Genomic DNA, 17918 nt, shown 5'->3' with positions numbered 1-17918 from the left:
AGCATGCAAAAGAACACCCCAGATGGGACTCGAACCCACAATCCCTGCCTTAGGAGGGCAGTGCCTTATCCATTAGGCCACTGGGGCTGTACAGCAAGCTTGAATGAGAGCACAAAGCTGTACATTTACACAATAGTAAGGGATTCTACTCATTGACCTCTGGGTTAAAAGCCATGCATGCTTCAACTCCTCCACTCTGCTGAGACAAGTAAGATAAAAGTTATTAGGTGAACATTTGTTTTTCAAAGTATGCATTATTGTTTCAACAAAGCAACTACCTGGGATAAGAGTCTATACACGAAACCTGGTGTTGCTCTCAGAGGAAATGTATGATACATTTTTATGTTGCTTTAAATGAGCTGCAATTTGAGCTGAGCAGGCAAAGCAACACCCCAGATGGGACTCGAACCCACAATCCCTGCCTTAGGAGGGCAGTGCCTTATCCATTAGGCCACTGGGGCTGTACAGCAAGGTGGAATGAGAGCACAAAGCGGTAAAATAACACAATAGCAAGGGTTGCTATTCACTGACCTCTGGGTTAAAAGCCATGCATGCTTCAACTACCCTACTCTGCTGAGACAAGTAAGATAAAAGTTATGAAGTGAATATTTGTTTGCAAAGTATGCATTATTGTTTCAACAAAGCAACTACCTGGGATAAGAGTCTATACACAAAAGCTGGTATTGCTGTCAGAGGAAATGTATGATACTATATGATGTCATTGCTTTAAATGTGCTGCAATTTGAGCCGAGCATGCAAAAGAACACCCCAGATGGGACTCGAACCCACAATCCCTGCCTTAGGAGGGCAGTGCCTTATCCATTAGGCCACTGGGGCTGTACAGCAAGCTTGAATGAGAGCACAAAGCTGTACATTTACACAATAGTAAGGGATTCTATTCATTGACCTCTGGGTTAAAAGCCATGCATGCTTCAACTCCTCCACTCTGCTGAGACAAGTAAGATAAAAGTTATTAGGTGAACATTTGTTTTTCAAAGTATGCATTATTGTTTCAACAAAGCAACTACCTGGGATAAGAGTCTATACACGAAACCTGGTGTTGCTCTCAGAGGAAATGTATGATACATTTTTAAGTTGCTTTAAATGAGCTGCAATTTGAGCTGAGCAGGCAAAGCAACACCCCAGATGGGACTCGAACCCACAATCCCTGCCTTAGGAGGGCAGTGCCTTATCCATTAGGCCACTGGGGCTGTACAGCAAGGTGGAATGAGAGCACAAAGCCGTAAAATAACACAATAGCAAGGGTTGCTATTCACTGACCTCTGGGTTAAAAGCCATGCATGCTTCAACTCCTCCACTCTGCTGAGACAAGTAAGATAAAAGTTATTAGGTGAACATTTGTTTTTCAAAGTATGCATTATTGTTTCAACAAAGCAACTACCTGGGATAAGAGTCTATACACGAAACCTGGTGTTGCTCTCAGAGGAAATGTATGATACATTTTTAAGTTGCTTTAAATGAGCTGCAATTTGAGCTGAGCAGGCAAAGCAACACCCCAGATGGGACTCGAACCCACAATCCCTGCCTTAGGAGGGCAGTGCCTTATCCATTAGGCCACTGGGGCTGTACAGCAAGGTGGAATGAGAGCACAAAGCCGTAAAATAACACAATAGCAAGGGTTGCTATTCACTGACCTCTGGGTTAAAAGCCATGCATGCTTCAACTACCCTACTCTGCTGAGACAAGTAAGATAAAAGTTATGAAGTGAATATTTGTTTGCAAAGTATGCATTATTGTTTCAACAAAGCAACTACCTGGGATAAGAGTCTATTTACAAAAGCTGGTATTGCTGTCACAGGAAATGTACGATACTATATGATGTCATTGCATTAAATGTGCTGCAATTTGAGCCGAGCATGCAAAATAACACCCCAGATGGGACTCGAACCCACAATCCCTGCCTTAGGAGGGCAGTGCCTTATCCATTAGGCCACTGGGGCTGTACAGCAAGCTTGAATGAGAGCACAAAGCTGTACATTTACACAATAGTAAGGGATTCTATTCATTGACCTCTGGGTTAAAAGCCATGCATGCTTCAACTCCTCCACTCTGCTGAGACAAGTAAGATAAAAGTTATTAGGTGAACATTTGTTTTTCAAAGTATGCATTATTGTTTCAACAAAGCAACTACCTGGGATAAGAGTCTATACACGAAACCTGGTGTTGCTCTCAGAGGAAATGTATGATACATTTTTAAGTTGCTTTAAATGAGCTGCAATTTGAGCTGAGCAGGCAAAGCAACACCCCAGATGGGACTCGAACCCACAATCCCTGCCTTAGGAGGGCAGTGCCTTATCCATTAGGCCACTGGGGCTGTACAGCAAGGTGGAATGAGAGCACAAAGCCGTAAAATAACACAATAGCAAGGGTTGCTATTCACTGACCTCTGGGTTAAAAGCCATGCATGCTTCAACTACCCTACTCTGCTGAGACAAGTAAGATAAAAGTTATGAAGTGAATATTTGTTTGCAAAGTATGCATTATTGTTTCAACAAAGCAACTACCTGGGATAAGAGTCTATTTACAAAAGCTGGTATTGCTGTCACAGGAAATGTACGATACTATATGATGTCATTGCATTAAATGTGCTGCAATTTGAGCCGAGCATGCAAAATAACACCCCAGATGGGACTCGAACCCACAATCCCTGCCTTAGGAGGGCAGTGCCTTATCCATTAGGCCACTGGGGCTGTACAGCAAGGTGGAATGAGAGCACAAAGCCGTAAAATAACACAATAGCAAGGGTTGCTATTCACTGACCCCTGGGTTAAAAGCCATGCATGCTTCAACTACCCTACTCTGCTGAGACAAGTAAGATAAAAGTTATTAAGTGAATATTTGTTTGCAAAGTATGGATTATTGTTTCAACAAAGCAACTACCTGGGATAAGAGTCTATACACAAAAGCTGGTATTGCTGTCAGAGGAAATGTATGATACTATATGATGTCATTGCTTTAAATGTGCTGCAATTTGAGCCGAGCATGCAAAAGAACACCCCAGATGGGACTCGAACCCACAATCCCTGCCTTAGGAGGGCAGTGCCTTATCCATTAGGCCACTGGGGCTGTACAGCAAGCTTGAATGAGAGCACAAAGCTGTACATTTACACAATAGTAAGGGATTCTATTCATTGACCTCTGGGTTAAAAGCCATGCATGCTTCAACTCCTCCACTCTGCTGAGACAAGTAAGATAAAAGTTATTAGGTGAACATTTGTTTTTCAAAGTATGCATTATTGTTTCAACAAAGCAACTACCTGGGATAAGAGTCTATACACGAAACCTGGTGTTGCTCTCAGAGGAAATGTATGATACATTTTTAAGTTGCTTTAAATGAGCTGCAATTTGAGCTGAGCAGGCAAAGCAACACCCCAGATGGGACTCGAACCCACAATCCCTGCCTTAGGAGGGCAGTGCCTTATCCATTAGGCCACTGGGGCTGTACAGCTAGCTTGAATGAGAGCACAAAGCTGAAAATTTACACAATAGTAAGGGTTTCTATTCATTGACCTCTGGGTTAAAAGCCATGCATGCTTCAACTCCTCCACTCTGCTGAGACAAGTAAGATAAAAGTTATTAGGTGAATATTTGTTTGCAAAGTATGCATTATTGTTTCAACAAAGCAACTACCTGGGATAAGAGTCTATTTACAAAAGCTGGTATTGCTGTCACAGGAAATGTACGATACTATATGATGTCATTGCATTAAATGTGCTGCAATTTGAGCCGAGCATGCAAAATAACACCCCAGATGGGACTCGAACCCACAATCCCTGCCTTAGGAGGGCAGTGCCTTATCCATTAGGCCACTGGGGCTGTACAGCAAGGTGGAATGAGAGCACAAAGCCGTAAAATAACACAATAGCAAGGGTTGCTATTCACTGACCCCTGGGTTAAAAGCCATGCATGCTTCAACTACCCTACTCTGCTGAGACAAGTAAGATAAAAGTTATTAAGTGAATATTTGTTTGCAAAGTATGGATTATTGTTTCAACAAAGCAACTACCTGGGATAAGAGTCTATACACAAAAGCTGGTATTGCTGTCAGAGGAAATGTATGATACTATATGATGTCATTGCTTTAAATGTGCTGCAATTTGAGCCGAGCATGCAAAAGAACACCCCAGATGGGACTCGAACCCACAATCCCTGCCTTAGGAGGGCAGTGCCTTATCCATTAGGCCACTGGGGCTGTACAGCAAGCTTGAATGAGAGCACAAAGCTGTACATTTACACAATAGTAAGGGATTCTATTCATTGACCTCTGGGTTAAAAGCCATGCATGCTTCAACTCCTCCACTCTGCTGAGACAAGTAAGATAAAAGTTATTAGGTGAACATTTGTTTTTCAAAGTATGCATTATTGTTTCAACAAAGCAACTACCTGGGATAAGAGTCTATACACGAAACCTGGTGTTGCTCTCAGAGGAAATGTATGATACATTTTTAAGTTGCTTTAAATGAGCTGCAATTTGAGCTGAGCAGGCAAAGCAACACCCCAGATGGGACTCGAACCCACAATCCCTGCCTTAGGAGGGCAGTGCCTTATCCATTAGGCCACTGGGGCTGTACAGCTAGCTTGAATGAGAGCACAAAGCTGAAAATTTACACAATAGTAAGGGTTTCTATTCATTGACCTCTGGGTTAAAAGCCATGCATGCTTCAACTCCTCCACTCTGCTGAGACAAGTAAGATAAAAGTTATTAGGTGAATATTTGTTTGTCAAAGTATGCACTATTGTTTCAACAAAGCAACTACATGGGATAAGAGTATATACACAAAAACTGTTGTTGCTCTCAGAGAAATAGATTTTTAAGTTGCTTTACATGAGCTGCAATTTGAGCCGAGCAGGCAAAGCAACACCCCAGATGGGACTCGAACCCACAATCCCTGCCTTAGGAGGGCAGTGCCTTATCCATTAGGCCACTGGGGCTGTACAGCAACTACCTGGGATAAGAGCCTATACACAAAAGCTGGTATTGCTGTCAGAGGAAATGTATGATACTATTTGATGTCTTTGCTTTAAATGTGCTGCAATTTGAGCCGAGCATGCAAAACAACACCCCAGATGGGACTCGAACCCACAATCCCTGCCTTAGGAGGGCAGCGCCTTATCCATTAGGCCACTGGGGCTGTAAAACAAGGTTTAATGAGATCACAAATCCGGATAATAACACAATAGCAAGGGTTGCTATTCATTGACCTCTGGGTTAAAAGCCATGCATGCTCCAACTACCCCCACTCTGCTGAGACAAGATAAAAGTTATTAGGTGAATATTTGTTTTTCAAAGTATGCATTATTGTTTCAACAAAGCAACTACCTGGGATAACAGTCTATACACAAAACCTGGTGTTGCTTTCAGAGGAAATGTATGACATGCATTTTTAAGTTGCTTTACATGAGCTGAGCATGCAAAGGAACACCCCAGATGGGACTCGAACCCACAATCCCTGCCTTAGGAGGGCAGTGCCTTATCCATTAGGCCACTGGGGCTGTACAGCAAGGTGGAATGAGAGCACAAAGCCGTAAAATAACACAATAGCAAGGGTTGCTATTCACTGACCTCTGGGTTAAAAGCCATGCATGCTTCAACTACCCTACTCTGCTGAGAAAAGTAAGATAAAAGTTATTAAGTGAATATTTGTTTGCAAAGTATGCATTATTGTTTCAACAAAGCAACTACCTGGGATAAGAGTCTATTCACAAAAGCTGGTATTGCTGTCAGAGGAAATGTATGATACTATATGATGTCATTGCTTTTAATGTGCTGCAATTTGAGCCGAGCATGCAAAACAACACCCCAGATTGGACTCGAACCCACAATCCCTGCCTTAGGAGGGCAGTGCCTTATCCATTAGGCCACTGGGGCTGTACAGCAAGGTGGAATGAGAGCACAAAGCCGTAAAATAACACAATAGCAAGGGTTGCTATTCACTGACCTCTGGGTTAAAAGCCATGCATGCTTCAACTACCCTACTCTGCTGAGACAAGTAAGATAAAAGTTATGAAGTGAATATTTGTTTGCAAAGTATGCATTATTGTTTCAACAAAGCAACTACCTGGGATAAGAGTCTATTTACAAAAGCTGGTATTGCTGTCAGAGGAAATGTATGATACTATATGATGTCATTGCATTAAATGTGCTGCAATTTGAGCCGAGCATGCAAAATAACACCCCAGATGGGACTCGAACCCACAATCCCTGCCTTAGGAGGGCAGTGCCTTATCCATTAGGCCACTGGGGCTGTACAGCAAGGTGGAATGAGAGCACAAAGCCGTAAAATAACACAATAGCAAGGGTTGCTATTCACTGACCTCTGGGTTAAAAGCCATGCATGCTTCAACTACCCTACTCTGCTGAGACAAGTAAGATAAAAGTTATGAAGTGAATATTTGTTTGCAAAGTATGGATTATTGTTTCAACAAAGCAACTACCTGGGATAAGAGTTTATACACAAAAGCTGGTATTGCTGTCAGAGGAAATGTATGATACTATATGATGTCATTGCTTTAAATGTGCTGCAATTTGAGCCGAGCATGCAAAAGAACACCCCAGATGGGACTCGAACCCACAATCCCTGCCTTAGGAGGGCAGTGCCTTATCCATTAGGCCACTGGGGCTGTACAGCAAGCTTGAATAAGAGCACAAAGCTGTACATTTACACAATAGTAAGGGATTCTATTCATTGACCTCTGGGTTAAAAGCCATGCATGCTTCAACTCCTCCACTCTGCTGAGACAAGTAAGATAAAAGTTATTAGGTGAACATTTGTTTTTCAAAGTATGCATTATTGTTTCAACAAAGCAACTACCTGGGATAAGAGTCTATACACGAAACCTGGTGTTGCTCTCAGAGGAAATGTATGATACATTTTTAAGTTGCTTTAAATGAGCTGCAATTTGAGCTGAGCAGGCAAAGCAACACCCCAGATGGGACTCGAACCCACAATCCCTGCCTTAGGAGGGCAGTGCCTTATCCATTAGGCCACTGGGGCTGTACAGCAAGGTGGAATGAGAGCACAAAGCGGTAAAATAACACAATAGCAAGGGTTGCTATTCACTGACCTCTGGGTTAAAAGCCATGCATGCTTCAACTACCCTACTCTGCTGAGACAAGTAAGATAAAAGTTATGAAGTGAATATTTGTTTGCAAAGTATGCATTATTGTTTCAACAAAGCAACTACCTGGGATAAGAGTCTATACACAAAAGCTGGTATTGCTGTCAGAGGAAATGTATGATACTATATGATGTCATTGCTTTAAATGTGCTGCAATTTGAGCCGAGCATGCAAAAGAACACCCCAGATGGGACTCGAACCCACAATCCCTGCCTTAGGAGGGCAGTGCCTTATCCATTAGGCCACTGGGGCTGTACAGCAAGCTTGAATGAGAGCACAAAGCTGTACATTTACACAATAGTAAGGGATTCTATTGATTGACCTCTGGGTTAAAAGCCATGCATGCTTCAACTCCTCCACTCTGCTGAGACAAGTAAGATAAAAGTTATTAGGTGAACATTTGTTTTTCAAAGTATGCATTATTGTTTCAACAAAGCAACTACCTGGGATAAGAGTCTATACACGAAACCTGGTGTTGCTCTCAGAGGAAATGTATGATACATTTTTAAGTTGCTTTAAATGAGCTGCAATTTGAGCTGAGCAGGCAAAGCAACACCCCAGATGGGACTCGAACCCACAATCCCTGCCTTAGGAGGGCAGTGCCTTATCCATTAGGCCACTGGGGCTGTACAGCAAGGTGGAATGAGAGCACAAAGCCGTAAAATAACACAATAGCAAGGGTTGCTATTCACTGACCTCTGGGTTAAAAGCCATGCATGCTTCAACTACCCTACTCTGCTGAGACAAGTAAGATAAAAGTTATGAAGTGAATATTTGTTTGCAAAGTATGCATTATTGTTTCAACAAAGCAACTACCTGGGATAAGAGTCTATTTACAAAAGCTGGTATTGCTGTCACAGGAAATGTACGATACTATATGATGTCATTGCATTAAATGTGCTGCAATTTGAGCCGAGCATGCAAAATAACACCCCAGATGGGACTCGAACCCACAATCCCTGCCTTAGGAGGGCAGTGCCTTATCCATTAGGCCACTGGGGCTGTACAGCAAGGTGGAATGAGAGCACAAAGCCGTAAAATAACACAATAGCAAGGGTTGCTATTCACTGACCTCTGGGTTAAAAGCCATGCATGCTTCAACTACCCTACTCTGCTGAGACAAGTAAGATAAAAGTTATGAAGTGAATATTTGTTTGCAAAGTATGCATTATTGTTTCAACAAAGCAACTACCTGGGATAAGAGTCTATTCACAAAAGCTGGTATTGCTGTCAGAGGAAATGTATGATACTATATGATGTCATTGCTTTAAATGTGCTGCAATTTGAGCCGAGCATGCAAAAGAACACCCCAGATGGGACTCGAACCCACAATCCCTGCCTTAGGAGGGCAGTGCCTTATCCATTAGGCCACTGGGGCTGTACAGCAAGCTTGAATGAGAGCACAAAGCTGTACATTTACACAATAGTAAGGGATTCTATTTATTGACCTCTGGGTTAAAAGCCATGCATGCTTCAACTCCTCCACTCTGCTGAGACAAGTAAGATAAAAGTTATTAGGTGAACATTTGTTTTTCAAAGTATGCATTATTGTTTCAACAAAGCAACTACCTGGGATAAGAGTCTATACACGAAACCTGGTGTTGCTCTCAGAGGAAATGTATGATACATTTTTAAGTTGCTTTAAATGAGCTGCAATTTGAGCTGAGCAGGCAAAGCAACACCCCAGATGGGACTCGAACCCACAATCCCTGCCTTAGGAGGGCAGTGCCTTATCCATTAGGCCACTGGGGCTGTACAGCTAGCTTGAATGAGAGCACAAAGCTGAAAATTTACACAATAGTAAGGGTTTCTATTCATTGACCTCTGGGTTAAAAGCCATGCATGCTTCAACTCCTCCACTCTGCTGAGACAAGTAAGATAAAAGTTATTAGGTGAATATTTGTTTTTCAAAGTATGCACTATTGTTTCAACAAAGCAACTACATGGGATAAGAGTATATACACAAAAACTGTTGTTGCTCTCAGAGAAATACATTTTTAAGTTGCTTTACATGAGCTGCAATTTGAGCAGAGCAGGCAAAGCAACACCCCAGATGGGACTCGAACCCACAATCCCTGCCTTAGGAGGGCAGTGCCTTATCCATTAGGCCACTGGGGCTGTACAGCAACTACCTGGGATAAGAGCCTATACACAAAAGCTGGTATTGCTGTCAGAGGAAATGTATGATACTATATGATGTGTTTGCTTTAAATGTGCTGCAATTTGAGCCGAGCATGCAAAACAACACCCCAGATGGGACTCGAACCCACAATCCCTGCCTTAGGAGGGCAGCGCCTTATCCATTAGGCCACTGGGGCTGTAAAACAAGGTTTAATGAGATCACAAATCCGGATAATAACACAATAGCAAGGGTTGCTATTCATTGACCTCTGGGTTAAAAGCCATGCATGCTCCAACTACCCCCACTCTGCTGAGACAAGATAAAAGTTATTAGGTGAATATTTGTTTTTCAAAGTATGCATTATTGTTTCAACAAAGCAACTACCTGGGATAACAGTCTATACACAAAACCTGGTGTTGCTTTCAGAGGAAATGTATGACATGCATTTTTAAGTTGCTTTACATGAGCTGAGCATGCAAAGGAACACCCCAGATGGGACTCGAACCCACAATCCCTGCCTTAGGAGGGCAGTGCCTTATCCATTAGGCCACTGGGGCTGTACAGCAAGGTGGAATGAGAGCACAAAGCCGTAAAATAACACAATAGCAAGGGTTGCTATTCACTGACCTCTGGGTTAAAAGCCATGCATGCTTCAACTACCCTACTCTGCTGAGACAAGTAAGATAAAAGTTATTAAGTGAATATTTGTTTGCAAAGTATGGATTATTGTTTCAACAAAGCAACTACCTGGGATAAAAGTCTATACACAAAAGCTGGTATTGCTGTCAGAGGAAATGTATGATACTATATGATGTCTTTGCTTTAAATGTGCTGCAATTTGAGCCGAGCATGCAAAACAACACCCCAGATGGGACTCTAACCCACAATCCCTGCCTTAGGAGGGCAGTGCCTTATCCATTAGGCCACTGGGGCTGTACAGCATGGTTGAATGAGAGCACAAAGCCGAAAAATAACAATAGCAAGGGTTGCTATTCACTGACCTCTGGGTTAAAAGCCATGCATGCTTCAACTACCCTACTCTGCTGAGACAAGTAAGATAAAAGTTATTAAGTGAATATTTGTTTGCAAAGTATGGATTATTGTTTCAACAAAGCAACTACCTGGGATAAGAGTCTATACACAAAAGCTGGTATTGCTGTCAGAGGAAATGTATGATACTATATGATGTCTTTGCTTTAAATGTGCTGCAATTTGAGCCGAGCATGCAAAACAACACCCCAGATGGGACTCGAACCCACAATCCCTGCCTTAGGAGGGCAGTGCCTTATCCATTAGGCCACTGGGGCTGTACAACAAGGTTTAATGAGATCACAAATCCGGATAATAACACAATAGCAATTTTCATTGGTTTTTGTTTTATAATGATCACGGAAAGACAGTCTTGGGTCTCGTGGTACATTTAAATATGATTGATATGTTGAAACGGAATGGAAAGGTATTCAAATATGAGTTAATATGTTTCTTACTGACTGCACTGCTGCAAAATAGCTTGCCAACCGAAAAAGTGTGGGCACCCATGATGTAGATAGACATAGGCGACATAGCTCAGATGGTAGAGTGGTTGGCTGCAGTCCAAAAGGCTCCAGACAAGCTTGTGTCGTTGTGTCCCTGAGCAAGACACTTTACCCTGATTGCTCCTGATGTTAGATTTGGCGCAAGTGTGCAGCCTACTCCCATCAGTATGTGTGAATGGCTGTAAAAAGCACTACCGAATTTCCCCTCGCGGGACTAATAAGGGATTCTAAAAAAAATAAATAAATAAATAAATTTAAAAAAAATAACCTAAGAATAATCCTCTTCTATGTGCTGCTACCTTGTCGCAGTGGAGAGGTTTGTGTGTCTCAGTGACCCTGAGGGCTATATCGGCAGGAGGGTAGTCCCCTGGCAGGTTTAATCAAGCCGGGCAGGTTCCAGGTTAGAGATCAGATGAAGAGCAGCACCTGGCGATGGGCTAACTACCCGTCCCGGGTAAAAAATAAATAAACAAGTTACAGAAACCAAAACTATGGAAAATGTACCTCAAAACAATCAAAGCCTAACCACCTACCCACAAGTGGGATGTATGAACCGCCTGAGGCAAACTCACCAGAGACCCCAGGTGGGAAATTGTTTGCTGAAGCTGAAGTCAAGAACGGAAATTGGATGCTTGAATGTCAGAACACTACACCAAACTGGAACTAACTCACCAAGGAAATGGCAGCGTTACAACTTAAGCGTTGTTGGGGTATGGGAGAGACGATGGTATACCTTTCAAGTAGAAACAATTGCCCCTGGAGAAACATTTTTCTCTACTCTGGCAACCCCAAATAAGAAGGCCCACACACAGACTTCTCCTTTCAAAAGGTGCAGCTAAGAGCCTCATCGAATGGGAACCAACCTCTGAACGGATCATAACAGCCAGGTTTACATCAAAAGGATGCAACATCACAATTATCCAATGCTACGCTCCCACCAACACTGCAGTTTATGAAGAAAAGGAGACTTTCTACGAATAACTACAGGCTGTCTTCCAGAAGACTCCCAAAAGAGACGTAGATCATAACGGGAGATCTGAATGCCACGTGCGAAGATAACAACGACTGGAGAGGAAGTACGGGGACAGAAGGACTGGGGCAGATGAATGAGAATGGGATCCTTCTTAATCAACTTCTGTGTCCTCAATGAGCTAGTGATTGGAGGCAGTCTCTTCCCGAACAAACATACCCATAAGGCTACCTGGATATCCCCTGACCACCACACTGAGCACCAATACGACCACTTTAAAATAGATAGGGAATAGAGGACAGTTCTCCCCGATGTTAGAGGCAAGAGGGGTGCTGACATTGACACCGACCACCATCTTCTTATGGGAGAACTCAGAATGAAACTAGCAGTGAAGAAGACATTTGAGAACAGGGTCTTGAGAAGGTTCGAAACAAGGAAACTGAAGGACAATAAAATATGTCAAGAATGGGGAATCCACCTTTTCAACCGGTTCGAAGTATATAACCAGACAAAGAAAAAAGGACACAACAGCAGAGAATGGTTCCGATCTTTATAAATGAAGTAAATAATGCTTTATTTGTTCTGTTCTGTGTTGAAAAAAGATCTTCTTGCTTCTCACAATTGTAAATCTATAGAAGCCGGTGCCTCACCAGCTATGAACCTCAAAGCACAACCTCGATGGGAATGTTGAATGCAGGACCTGTGCAAGGTGCTTGCCAGAGCACGCCGTATCTGTTCGACCTGACCACGAACAAGACTTAATAAAATTTCCCTTTGCAATCTGACGGCATCACTAGATTCTCATAACATATCTCAAAAAGTTTATATATTAAATATTTTCATTAATACATTAATACACAATTAAAACTTCAACATTAATTATTAACAACAATTATCACAAGGTAGATAACCAAGATTTTGTTTATTGTCAAATTCTACATTAATGTTATTTTACCCATTGTAAAAAGTTGATGCACATTTTGTTATTATTATGTATTGTACCGTATAGACTTTAATGACACAAATGCGATTAATTCAAATTTCTTTTTAGGGACTTGTAAAATATTTGCAGACAGAAATCTTTATGATAAATTTTAGGATGTGTTTTGGGTTGAAGAGCAGACCATTGCAATTGAATGGTTTTTTTTTCAGACAATGATAAATTGGATGGCTTTGCCTTGTGTATACACGATCTTCGTGATTGGTCAAGAACGTGCTGGAGTGAAGCAGCGTGTTGTGCATCAACGATCTTTGTGACAATAACATGGATGCTAAGCGGGAAGCTCAACCTGGCGAGTCTTTCACCAAAACGGCGAAACGTATCAAAACTGACTCTGAAAATGGAGATGAAGCTGATCAGAGCGGCGAACATGTTTTATCCGGTTTTCAAATGTCTGCAGTGTTGAGTGAATCCGCCCGGGAAAAGAGCATGTTTCTTCAAGGAAAGGTGCTTCATGTCAGACGGCTAACGTGGCTAAATAGCTTTTTCTTAGTATCTTTGTTTTTACAAACCCCTCAGTAACTACTGTATATTTGTCTTTTGAATTGCCCTGTGTGTTTAACAGTAAACGTTTTGTTTGAGTTTAATAGTGTGTCTGATTAAAATAATTTGTGAATATATACTTGGTTAAACCTGTTATTTGTTATATGTTACCCGCTCAAGTAGAAGAACTCACATTTCTCCGATCCTTAAAACTCTTCACTGGCTGCCAGTTTCTTTCAGGATCAACTTTAAAATTCTGGTTCTTACTTTTAGATCTATTCATGGTCAGGCTCCTCCTTACATCAGTGATCTGATCCAGACTTACACCCCAGCTCGGGCTCTGAGGTCCGTGGATCAGAATCTACTGATGGTTCCATGCACACGGTTCAGGACCAGAGGAGAGAAATCCTTCCAGGCTGTTGCTCCTAAGCTTTGGAACGATCTTCCTCTCTCTCTGCAGTTGATGGATCTACTGACTCTTTCAAGAAACATCTTAAGACTTTCTTATTCGTGCAGGCTTTCCCCGGATTTTCTGGGACACTTTAGATCTTTTTAGTATATATTTTTTTTATATTTATTTTTTATTGTTTAAGCGCTTTGTGACCCCGGTCTAGAAAAGCGCTCTTTAAATATAACTTACTTACTTATTTTGCCTATATTGCAGATTAACGACCAAACAGCTGTGGTCATCTTGGGGAAGACTCCCATTGAGCAAGGCAGCCTGCCGGACCTCTTCACTCAGTCCACTCTGCAGCTAAAGATGAAGAATGACATCTACAGCGAGTACCGCCTTCAGCCTCCTCCTCAACTCAATGGTACAGTTCGACTGGTGCTTTCCGTGCAGGTGGCTTTACTTGACGCTTTCGTTGCAGAGATGAAGGTGACCATAGTTCATCCTGCCACTCAAGAGCACATCAACAAGTACACGCGTCAGGACAGAGTGCTGGTGGAGGAGACCGGGGAGGACTACCAGTCCATAACTCTGCCATTCATCCAAACAAAAAGTTTAAGTCTAAAGGTATGTTATTCCCTCTTTATTTCCTTTCACTGTAGATGAAATAACTATACTTATTTGTGTGTTTGACAGTGGGTGTACAACATTCTAGAGAAAAAGGCTGAGGAAGAACGGATAGTGTTTGAGGATCCAGATGAGAAAGTTGGATTCATCCTTGTGCCAGATTTAAAGTGGGACCAGAAGCAGGTACTCAACTATTCCTATCCACGTAGCTCACATCCAGATATGTGGCACCATGTATGATAACAGAGGACAACAATGGGATAGCTCTTATATTTTTTGATTACCTTTGACAGACCCAACATTGCTTCATAGTTCAACAAGCTTTAAAATTTAAATGCAAGGTCTTAAATAAAGCTTTTATTTTAATTATATATATTTTATTGAATATTGTTTTGATTGTTTAAGCGCTTTGTGACGCTGGTCTGGAAAAGGGCTCTATAAATATAAATTAGGTTAGGTAGAACTTTATTGATCTTGATTGAAATTGTTTAGAAATTAAACTAGTTACTTACTTAATTTTCTCCTAAATGTGTCCTTTTAATCCTGGGTTTCTTGTGAAACTTGTCTTTCCAGATAACTAGTTGACTGCATTTGTCTTATAATTAAGTGATAATATCAGGATATTATGCCCAAAACGACGACGAAACGGCAATTCGGATATTATCTATGTGTTGCAAGGCGACTTCCTATTTCAAATTTCAGTGATTTTATCAGCACCTTTTTATCTACGATTAAAATCATACATTTCAGTGCTAATACTTTGATTTGTGAACTTGAAAACATGAGGACATTTAACTCAACAAAAAATCGATACTATAATGTCTTGTGATACTTCATCCCTTCTTAACGATATCAGTAAACTGGTGCCCAGTATCGATTTTTAAACAATAAATACACGGTTGTTCTACAACGATTCTTCAACAATCTTGATTAAAAAATCACTACTTCAAAATTCCACATGGTGGCGCCATGATATTGACGAATCATCAAATTAATACAGAAGTCATTTTCTCCTGTATGTGCTTTATGTTATGTATTGTTACAACATATTCACTGAGCCTCTTAATCTACATTGAACACGTTTAATGTTCTAACACTGAAGTGTGTCATCAGCCAGCAGTGCACTTACTAAAGTAAGTTTTCACATTTGTTAAATGTTTTAATTCAATATTTGTTAAGCAGCACTAACTGTATATGTTCCCAAAATGTGTATCTGCTTTATCATTTATATTTTAGTAATTTTCTATTAAATTGCTCAGACAAAAGCTTACTTTCCTTGGCTATCATTTGTGTCAAATGGATTTACAATGGTTCGTGTTTTCACTTAATTTGATTTAGTGCAGTCAGTAAATTTTGTATTTTTTAAGTGACACAAATATTTAAATGTATAGTGGATGAAATGTCTTGCAATATATATCAAGAATCTTCAAAAAGGGTAGGACAACTTATAGTAGTGACCTTAAAAATCCTAGTTATAGATGTTTTTTGGTATCATTATAGTGTAAATACTGATGTATGGAACAAAATGTATCAAAATGCAACGCAAGACATCTTGTATTCTCAAATATAAACTCAACATTCATTCTCATGTATTAGTTTAATTGTTATTTTCACACTTGTTCTCTAAATTAAAAAAAACACTTGTTCTTCTCCTGTAAATGACCAGACTTGTATTTCAGACCGAGGACTTGTACCTGATCGCCATCGTTCACCCGAGGAACATAAAGAGTGTGAGAGACCTTAGGTCTGAGCATCTGCAGCTGCTGCAGAACATCCTTCAGAAAGGGAAGGTGAGGACCTTCGCTGCAGATGACCCATAGATGGCCGTGATGTTGATCACAATGTCGCTCTGTTTCAGGACGCCATCCTGCAACGATACAAACTTCCAGCCAGCAAGCTGAGAATTTTCCTTCACTACCAGCCTTCCTTCTACCACCTTCATGTGCACTTCACCAATCTTAACTACGACGCTCCAGGCTGCGACGTGGGACGAGCCCACCTGCTCTCGGACGTCATCCAAAACCTGCAGTCGGACCAGGACTACTACAGCAAAAGGACGCTTCACTTCCCTTTGCCGGCTGACAACAAACTAGTCCGCTTGTTTGAAGAGGCAGGAAGGCTGTAAATGAAGTTACAAGTTCTATTGGTGCTCATTTTTTAAACAATATCTAAATAATTGTGATCATTATAGATGATGAATAAACGTTTCTTAAGTGTATCGAGACGTTTTCTGTTTCTTGCTTAACAGATTCAAGCAGGTGCTAATAATAATAAAAAAAACGTTATATATAGTTCAAACACTAGGTGGCGGCGTTGTATTCGTAGCTAAACAATGTAACGTCTTACAGACTAGTTAGTAAGCTTTATTTGTAAAGCGCTTTTCACAGATGGCACAAATATTTATATTTGAAAGGAGAGTTAATGGAATAGAATAATGAACATACAGACACACATGTGGGTTAGCTCTCGATTTGTTTTGCATCACGAGGGCCAAACCAAAGATCCTCATGTCTCCAATACTTACACAACTACTTCCTGTACTCCGTCTTTCATATATATTGTTTCACTAGTATTATAGTATAAGCATTTTTTTTTTAAATTATAATTATAATGGTGATGCAGATACATTTATATGATTACAATTGGTTTTCTTTTCTTCATTATGTGCTTGGTGCTCTTTTTTATTTTGCTTTTTATGTGTGTTATCTTATTTTATTATTTTTATTCTGTACTGACGCCACAAAAAAAATCACATGTTTACAAAACTGGCAAAAAAAAAAAAGTTTCGGATTCCAGTGTTTCTTGTAGCAACGGTGCTGCGTTCACTTGCATCGCCTCTACAACTAGGGCTGCTGCGTTACGCTTGGTTATTGAAGCACTACTAAAATGTATTTTAAATCGCAAAACGTAACACAACGAATACCAAGCACACTTTTATTATTATAATGTCTAGTAACCTTTAAAAGCATAATGTATGTATTTTATTACTTTTATATTTACTCGAATGCATCCGTTTTCACGGGAGATGGACTTTCTCCACGTAGTTGACCTCCTTGCCGACCAACGTGCTTTTTTCCGAGGCGCCCGTGAAGGCAGCAGCAGCAGCAACACGGAGCCGAATAATCCAATCATCATTTTCTCCAGCAGCTCTCATGTCGTGGCCACAGTCCCTGAAGGATGGCTTTACTCTGAGGCCGTTTGAGATCCACGACACCGGGTGAGTGTCTCTCATACTTTCACCTCAACAACTTTTTTTTAAATATAATTTAGTTTGACGAAGCGTGCGTGTGACTGGGCTTCAGTATTTTCTGATCACGGATCGATAGACGAGCGACTTTTTTGTGTGTCTTGTGTTGGAAAAGTCTCTGACGCGATGAATTTAAAAGTTGCAGGTTGGAATAAAAAAAATAGAGATAACTACCTTTCATTCAATCCCAAAAGCATGGACTCTGGCAGAGAACGTCACTTTAACTGATCACATGTCTGGATCCACAGTCGTGGACAACTAACAGTTAAACACACACACACACACACACACACATCCCTGCGTTTGTCTGTCTGTGACACACAACGGCAGATCTAGGGTCTGATAAAGTCCAGTTGCTCGTCTGTAAATGGTATCAGTTCAGTGACGTTTGAAGGATTTCAAA

At 41.0% G+C, this 17918-nt stretch overlaps 2 protein-coding genes and 29 non-coding genes across 32 annotated transcripts in view; 2 read left to right on the top strand and 29 right to left on the bottom strand.

Annotated features, from left to right (window-relative positions):
* Positions 1-14: 14 nt before the first annotated feature.
* On the bottom strand, positions 15-87 carry trnar-ccu (transfer RNA arginine (anticodon CCU)). The gene has a single exon. It is a non-coding gene; the product is annotated as a tRNA-Arg (tRNA).
* A 301-nt stretch (positions 88-388) lies between these two features.
* trnar-ccu (transfer RNA arginine (anticodon CCU)) lies at positions 389-461 on the bottom strand. The gene has a single exon. It is a non-coding gene; the product is annotated as a tRNA-Arg (tRNA).
* A 303-nt stretch (positions 462-764) lies between these two features.
* trnar-ccu (transfer RNA arginine (anticodon CCU)) lies at positions 765-837 on the bottom strand. The gene has a single exon. It is a non-coding gene; the product is annotated as a tRNA-Arg (tRNA).
* A 301-nt stretch (positions 838-1138) lies between these two features.
* On the bottom strand, positions 1139-1211 carry trnar-ccu (transfer RNA arginine (anticodon CCU)). The gene has a single exon. It is a non-coding gene; the product is annotated as a tRNA-Arg (tRNA).
* A 301-nt stretch (positions 1212-1512) lies between these two features.
* On the bottom strand, positions 1513-1585 carry trnar-ccu (transfer RNA arginine (anticodon CCU)). The gene has a single exon. It is a non-coding gene; the product is annotated as a tRNA-Arg (tRNA).
* A 303-nt stretch (positions 1586-1888) lies between these two features.
* trnar-ccu (transfer RNA arginine (anticodon CCU)) lies at positions 1889-1961 on the bottom strand. Its single transcript has one exon. It is a non-coding gene; the product is annotated as a tRNA-Arg (tRNA).
* A 301-nt stretch (positions 1962-2262) lies between these two features.
* trnar-ccu (transfer RNA arginine (anticodon CCU)) lies at positions 2263-2335 on the bottom strand. The gene has a single exon. It is a non-coding gene; the product is annotated as a tRNA-Arg (tRNA).
* Positions 2336-2638: 303 nt separating this feature from the next.
* On the bottom strand, positions 2639-2711 carry trnar-ccu (transfer RNA arginine (anticodon CCU)). The gene has a single exon. It is a non-coding gene; the product is annotated as a tRNA-Arg (tRNA).
* Positions 2712-3014: 303 nt separating this feature from the next.
* On the bottom strand, positions 3015-3087 carry trnar-ccu (transfer RNA arginine (anticodon CCU)). Its single transcript has one exon. It is a non-coding gene; the product is annotated as a tRNA-Arg (tRNA).
* A 301-nt stretch (positions 3088-3388) lies between these two features.
* trnar-ccu (transfer RNA arginine (anticodon CCU)) lies at positions 3389-3461 on the bottom strand. The gene has a single exon. It is a non-coding gene; the product is annotated as a tRNA-Arg (tRNA).
* Positions 3462-3764: 303 nt separating this feature from the next.
* On the bottom strand, positions 3765-3837 carry trnar-ccu (transfer RNA arginine (anticodon CCU)). The gene has a single exon. It is a non-coding gene; the product is annotated as a tRNA-Arg (tRNA).
* A 303-nt stretch (positions 3838-4140) lies between these two features.
* Positions 4141-4213, bottom strand: trnar-ccu (transfer RNA arginine (anticodon CCU)). Its single transcript has one exon. It is a non-coding gene; the product is annotated as a tRNA-Arg (tRNA).
* Positions 4214-4514: 301 nt separating this feature from the next.
* trnar-ccu (transfer RNA arginine (anticodon CCU)) lies at positions 4515-4587 on the bottom strand. Its single transcript has one exon. It is a non-coding gene; the product is annotated as a tRNA-Arg (tRNA).
* A 293-nt stretch (positions 4588-4880) lies between these two features.
* On the bottom strand, positions 4881-4953 carry trnar-ccu (transfer RNA arginine (anticodon CCU)). Its single transcript has one exon. It is a non-coding gene; the product is annotated as a tRNA-Arg (tRNA).
* Positions 4954-5080: 127 nt separating this feature from the next.
* Positions 5081-5153, bottom strand: trnar-ccu (transfer RNA arginine (anticodon CCU)). The gene has a single exon. It is a non-coding gene; the product is annotated as a tRNA-Arg (tRNA).
* Positions 5154-5441: 288 nt separating this feature from the next.
* trnar-ccu (transfer RNA arginine (anticodon CCU)) lies at positions 5442-5514 on the bottom strand. Its single transcript has one exon. It is a non-coding gene; the product is annotated as a tRNA-Arg (tRNA).
* A 679-nt stretch (positions 5515-6193) lies between these two features.
* On the bottom strand, positions 6194-6266 carry trnar-ccu (transfer RNA arginine (anticodon CCU)). Its single transcript has one exon. It is a non-coding gene; the product is annotated as a tRNA-Arg (tRNA).
* A 303-nt stretch (positions 6267-6569) lies between these two features.
* trnar-ccu (transfer RNA arginine (anticodon CCU)) lies at positions 6570-6642 on the bottom strand. The gene has a single exon. It is a non-coding gene; the product is annotated as a tRNA-Arg (tRNA).
* Positions 6643-6943: 301 nt separating this feature from the next.
* trnar-ccu (transfer RNA arginine (anticodon CCU)) lies at positions 6944-7016 on the bottom strand. The gene has a single exon. It is a non-coding gene; the product is annotated as a tRNA-Arg (tRNA).
* Positions 7017-7319: 303 nt separating this feature from the next.
* On the bottom strand, positions 7320-7392 carry trnar-ccu (transfer RNA arginine (anticodon CCU)). Its single transcript has one exon. It is a non-coding gene; the product is annotated as a tRNA-Arg (tRNA).
* Positions 7393-7693: 301 nt separating this feature from the next.
* trnar-ccu (transfer RNA arginine (anticodon CCU)) lies at positions 7694-7766 on the bottom strand. The gene has a single exon. It is a non-coding gene; the product is annotated as a tRNA-Arg (tRNA).
* A 303-nt stretch (positions 7767-8069) lies between these two features.
* On the bottom strand, positions 8070-8142 carry trnar-ccu (transfer RNA arginine (anticodon CCU)). The gene has a single exon. It is a non-coding gene; the product is annotated as a tRNA-Arg (tRNA).
* Positions 8143-8445: 303 nt separating this feature from the next.
* trnar-ccu (transfer RNA arginine (anticodon CCU)) lies at positions 8446-8518 on the bottom strand. The gene has a single exon. It is a non-coding gene; the product is annotated as a tRNA-Arg (tRNA).
* Positions 8519-8819: 301 nt separating this feature from the next.
* Positions 8820-8892, bottom strand: trnar-ccu (transfer RNA arginine (anticodon CCU)). The gene has a single exon. It is a non-coding gene; the product is annotated as a tRNA-Arg (tRNA).
* A 293-nt stretch (positions 8893-9185) lies between these two features.
* Positions 9186-9258, bottom strand: trnar-ccu (transfer RNA arginine (anticodon CCU)). The gene has a single exon. It is a non-coding gene; the product is annotated as a tRNA-Arg (tRNA).
* A 127-nt stretch (positions 9259-9385) lies between these two features.
* On the bottom strand, positions 9386-9458 carry trnar-ccu (transfer RNA arginine (anticodon CCU)). Its single transcript has one exon. It is a non-coding gene; the product is annotated as a tRNA-Arg (tRNA).
* Positions 9459-9746: 288 nt separating this feature from the next.
* trnar-ccu (transfer RNA arginine (anticodon CCU)) lies at positions 9747-9819 on the bottom strand. Its single transcript has one exon. It is a non-coding gene; the product is annotated as a tRNA-Arg (tRNA).
* A 303-nt stretch (positions 9820-10122) lies between these two features.
* Positions 10123-10195, bottom strand: trnar-ccu (transfer RNA arginine (anticodon CCU)). Its single transcript has one exon. It is a non-coding gene; the product is annotated as a tRNA-Arg (tRNA).
* Positions 10196-10496: 301 nt separating this feature from the next.
* Positions 10497-10569, bottom strand: trnar-ccu (transfer RNA arginine (anticodon CCU)). Its single transcript has one exon. It is a non-coding gene; the product is annotated as a tRNA-Arg (tRNA).
* A 2462-nt stretch (positions 10570-13031) lies between these two features.
* On the top strand, positions 13032-16461 carry dcps (decapping enzyme, scavenger). The gene is made up of 6 exons (XM_087798982.1): positions 13032-13214; positions 13915-14065; positions 14123-14268; positions 14338-14451; positions 15948-16058; positions 16127-16461. The coding sequence occupies exons 1-6, from the start codon at positions 13032-13034 to the stop codon at positions 16391-16393; spliced, it is 972 nt and encodes a 323-aa protein (XP_087655108.1). The 3' UTR covers positions 16394-16461.
* Positions 16462-17350: 889 nt separating this feature from the next.
* The window catches only part of LOC148071636 (uncharacterized), a 34543-nt gene continuing 33975 nt past the window's right edge, over positions 17351-17918 (top strand). For both annotated transcript variants that reach the window (XM_087798691.1, XM_087798689.1), the window contains exon 1: positions 17351-17485. In XM_087798691.1, coding sequence (XP_087654817.1) covers positions 17421-17485 — 65 coding nt within the window. In that variant the 5' untranslated portion in view covers positions 17351-17420. The remainder of the gene's footprint in view (positions 17486-17918) is intronic.

Source organism: Callionymus lyra, chromosome 9 (genome assembly GCF_982586985.1).
Source record: "Callionymus lyra chromosome 9, fCalLyr1.hap1.1, whole genome shotgun sequence".
Lineage (NCBI taxonomy): Eukaryota > Metazoa > Chordata > Actinopteri > Syngnathiformes > Callionymidae > Callionymus > Callionymus lyra.
This window is presented reverse-complemented; position numbering and strand designations above follow the sequence as displayed.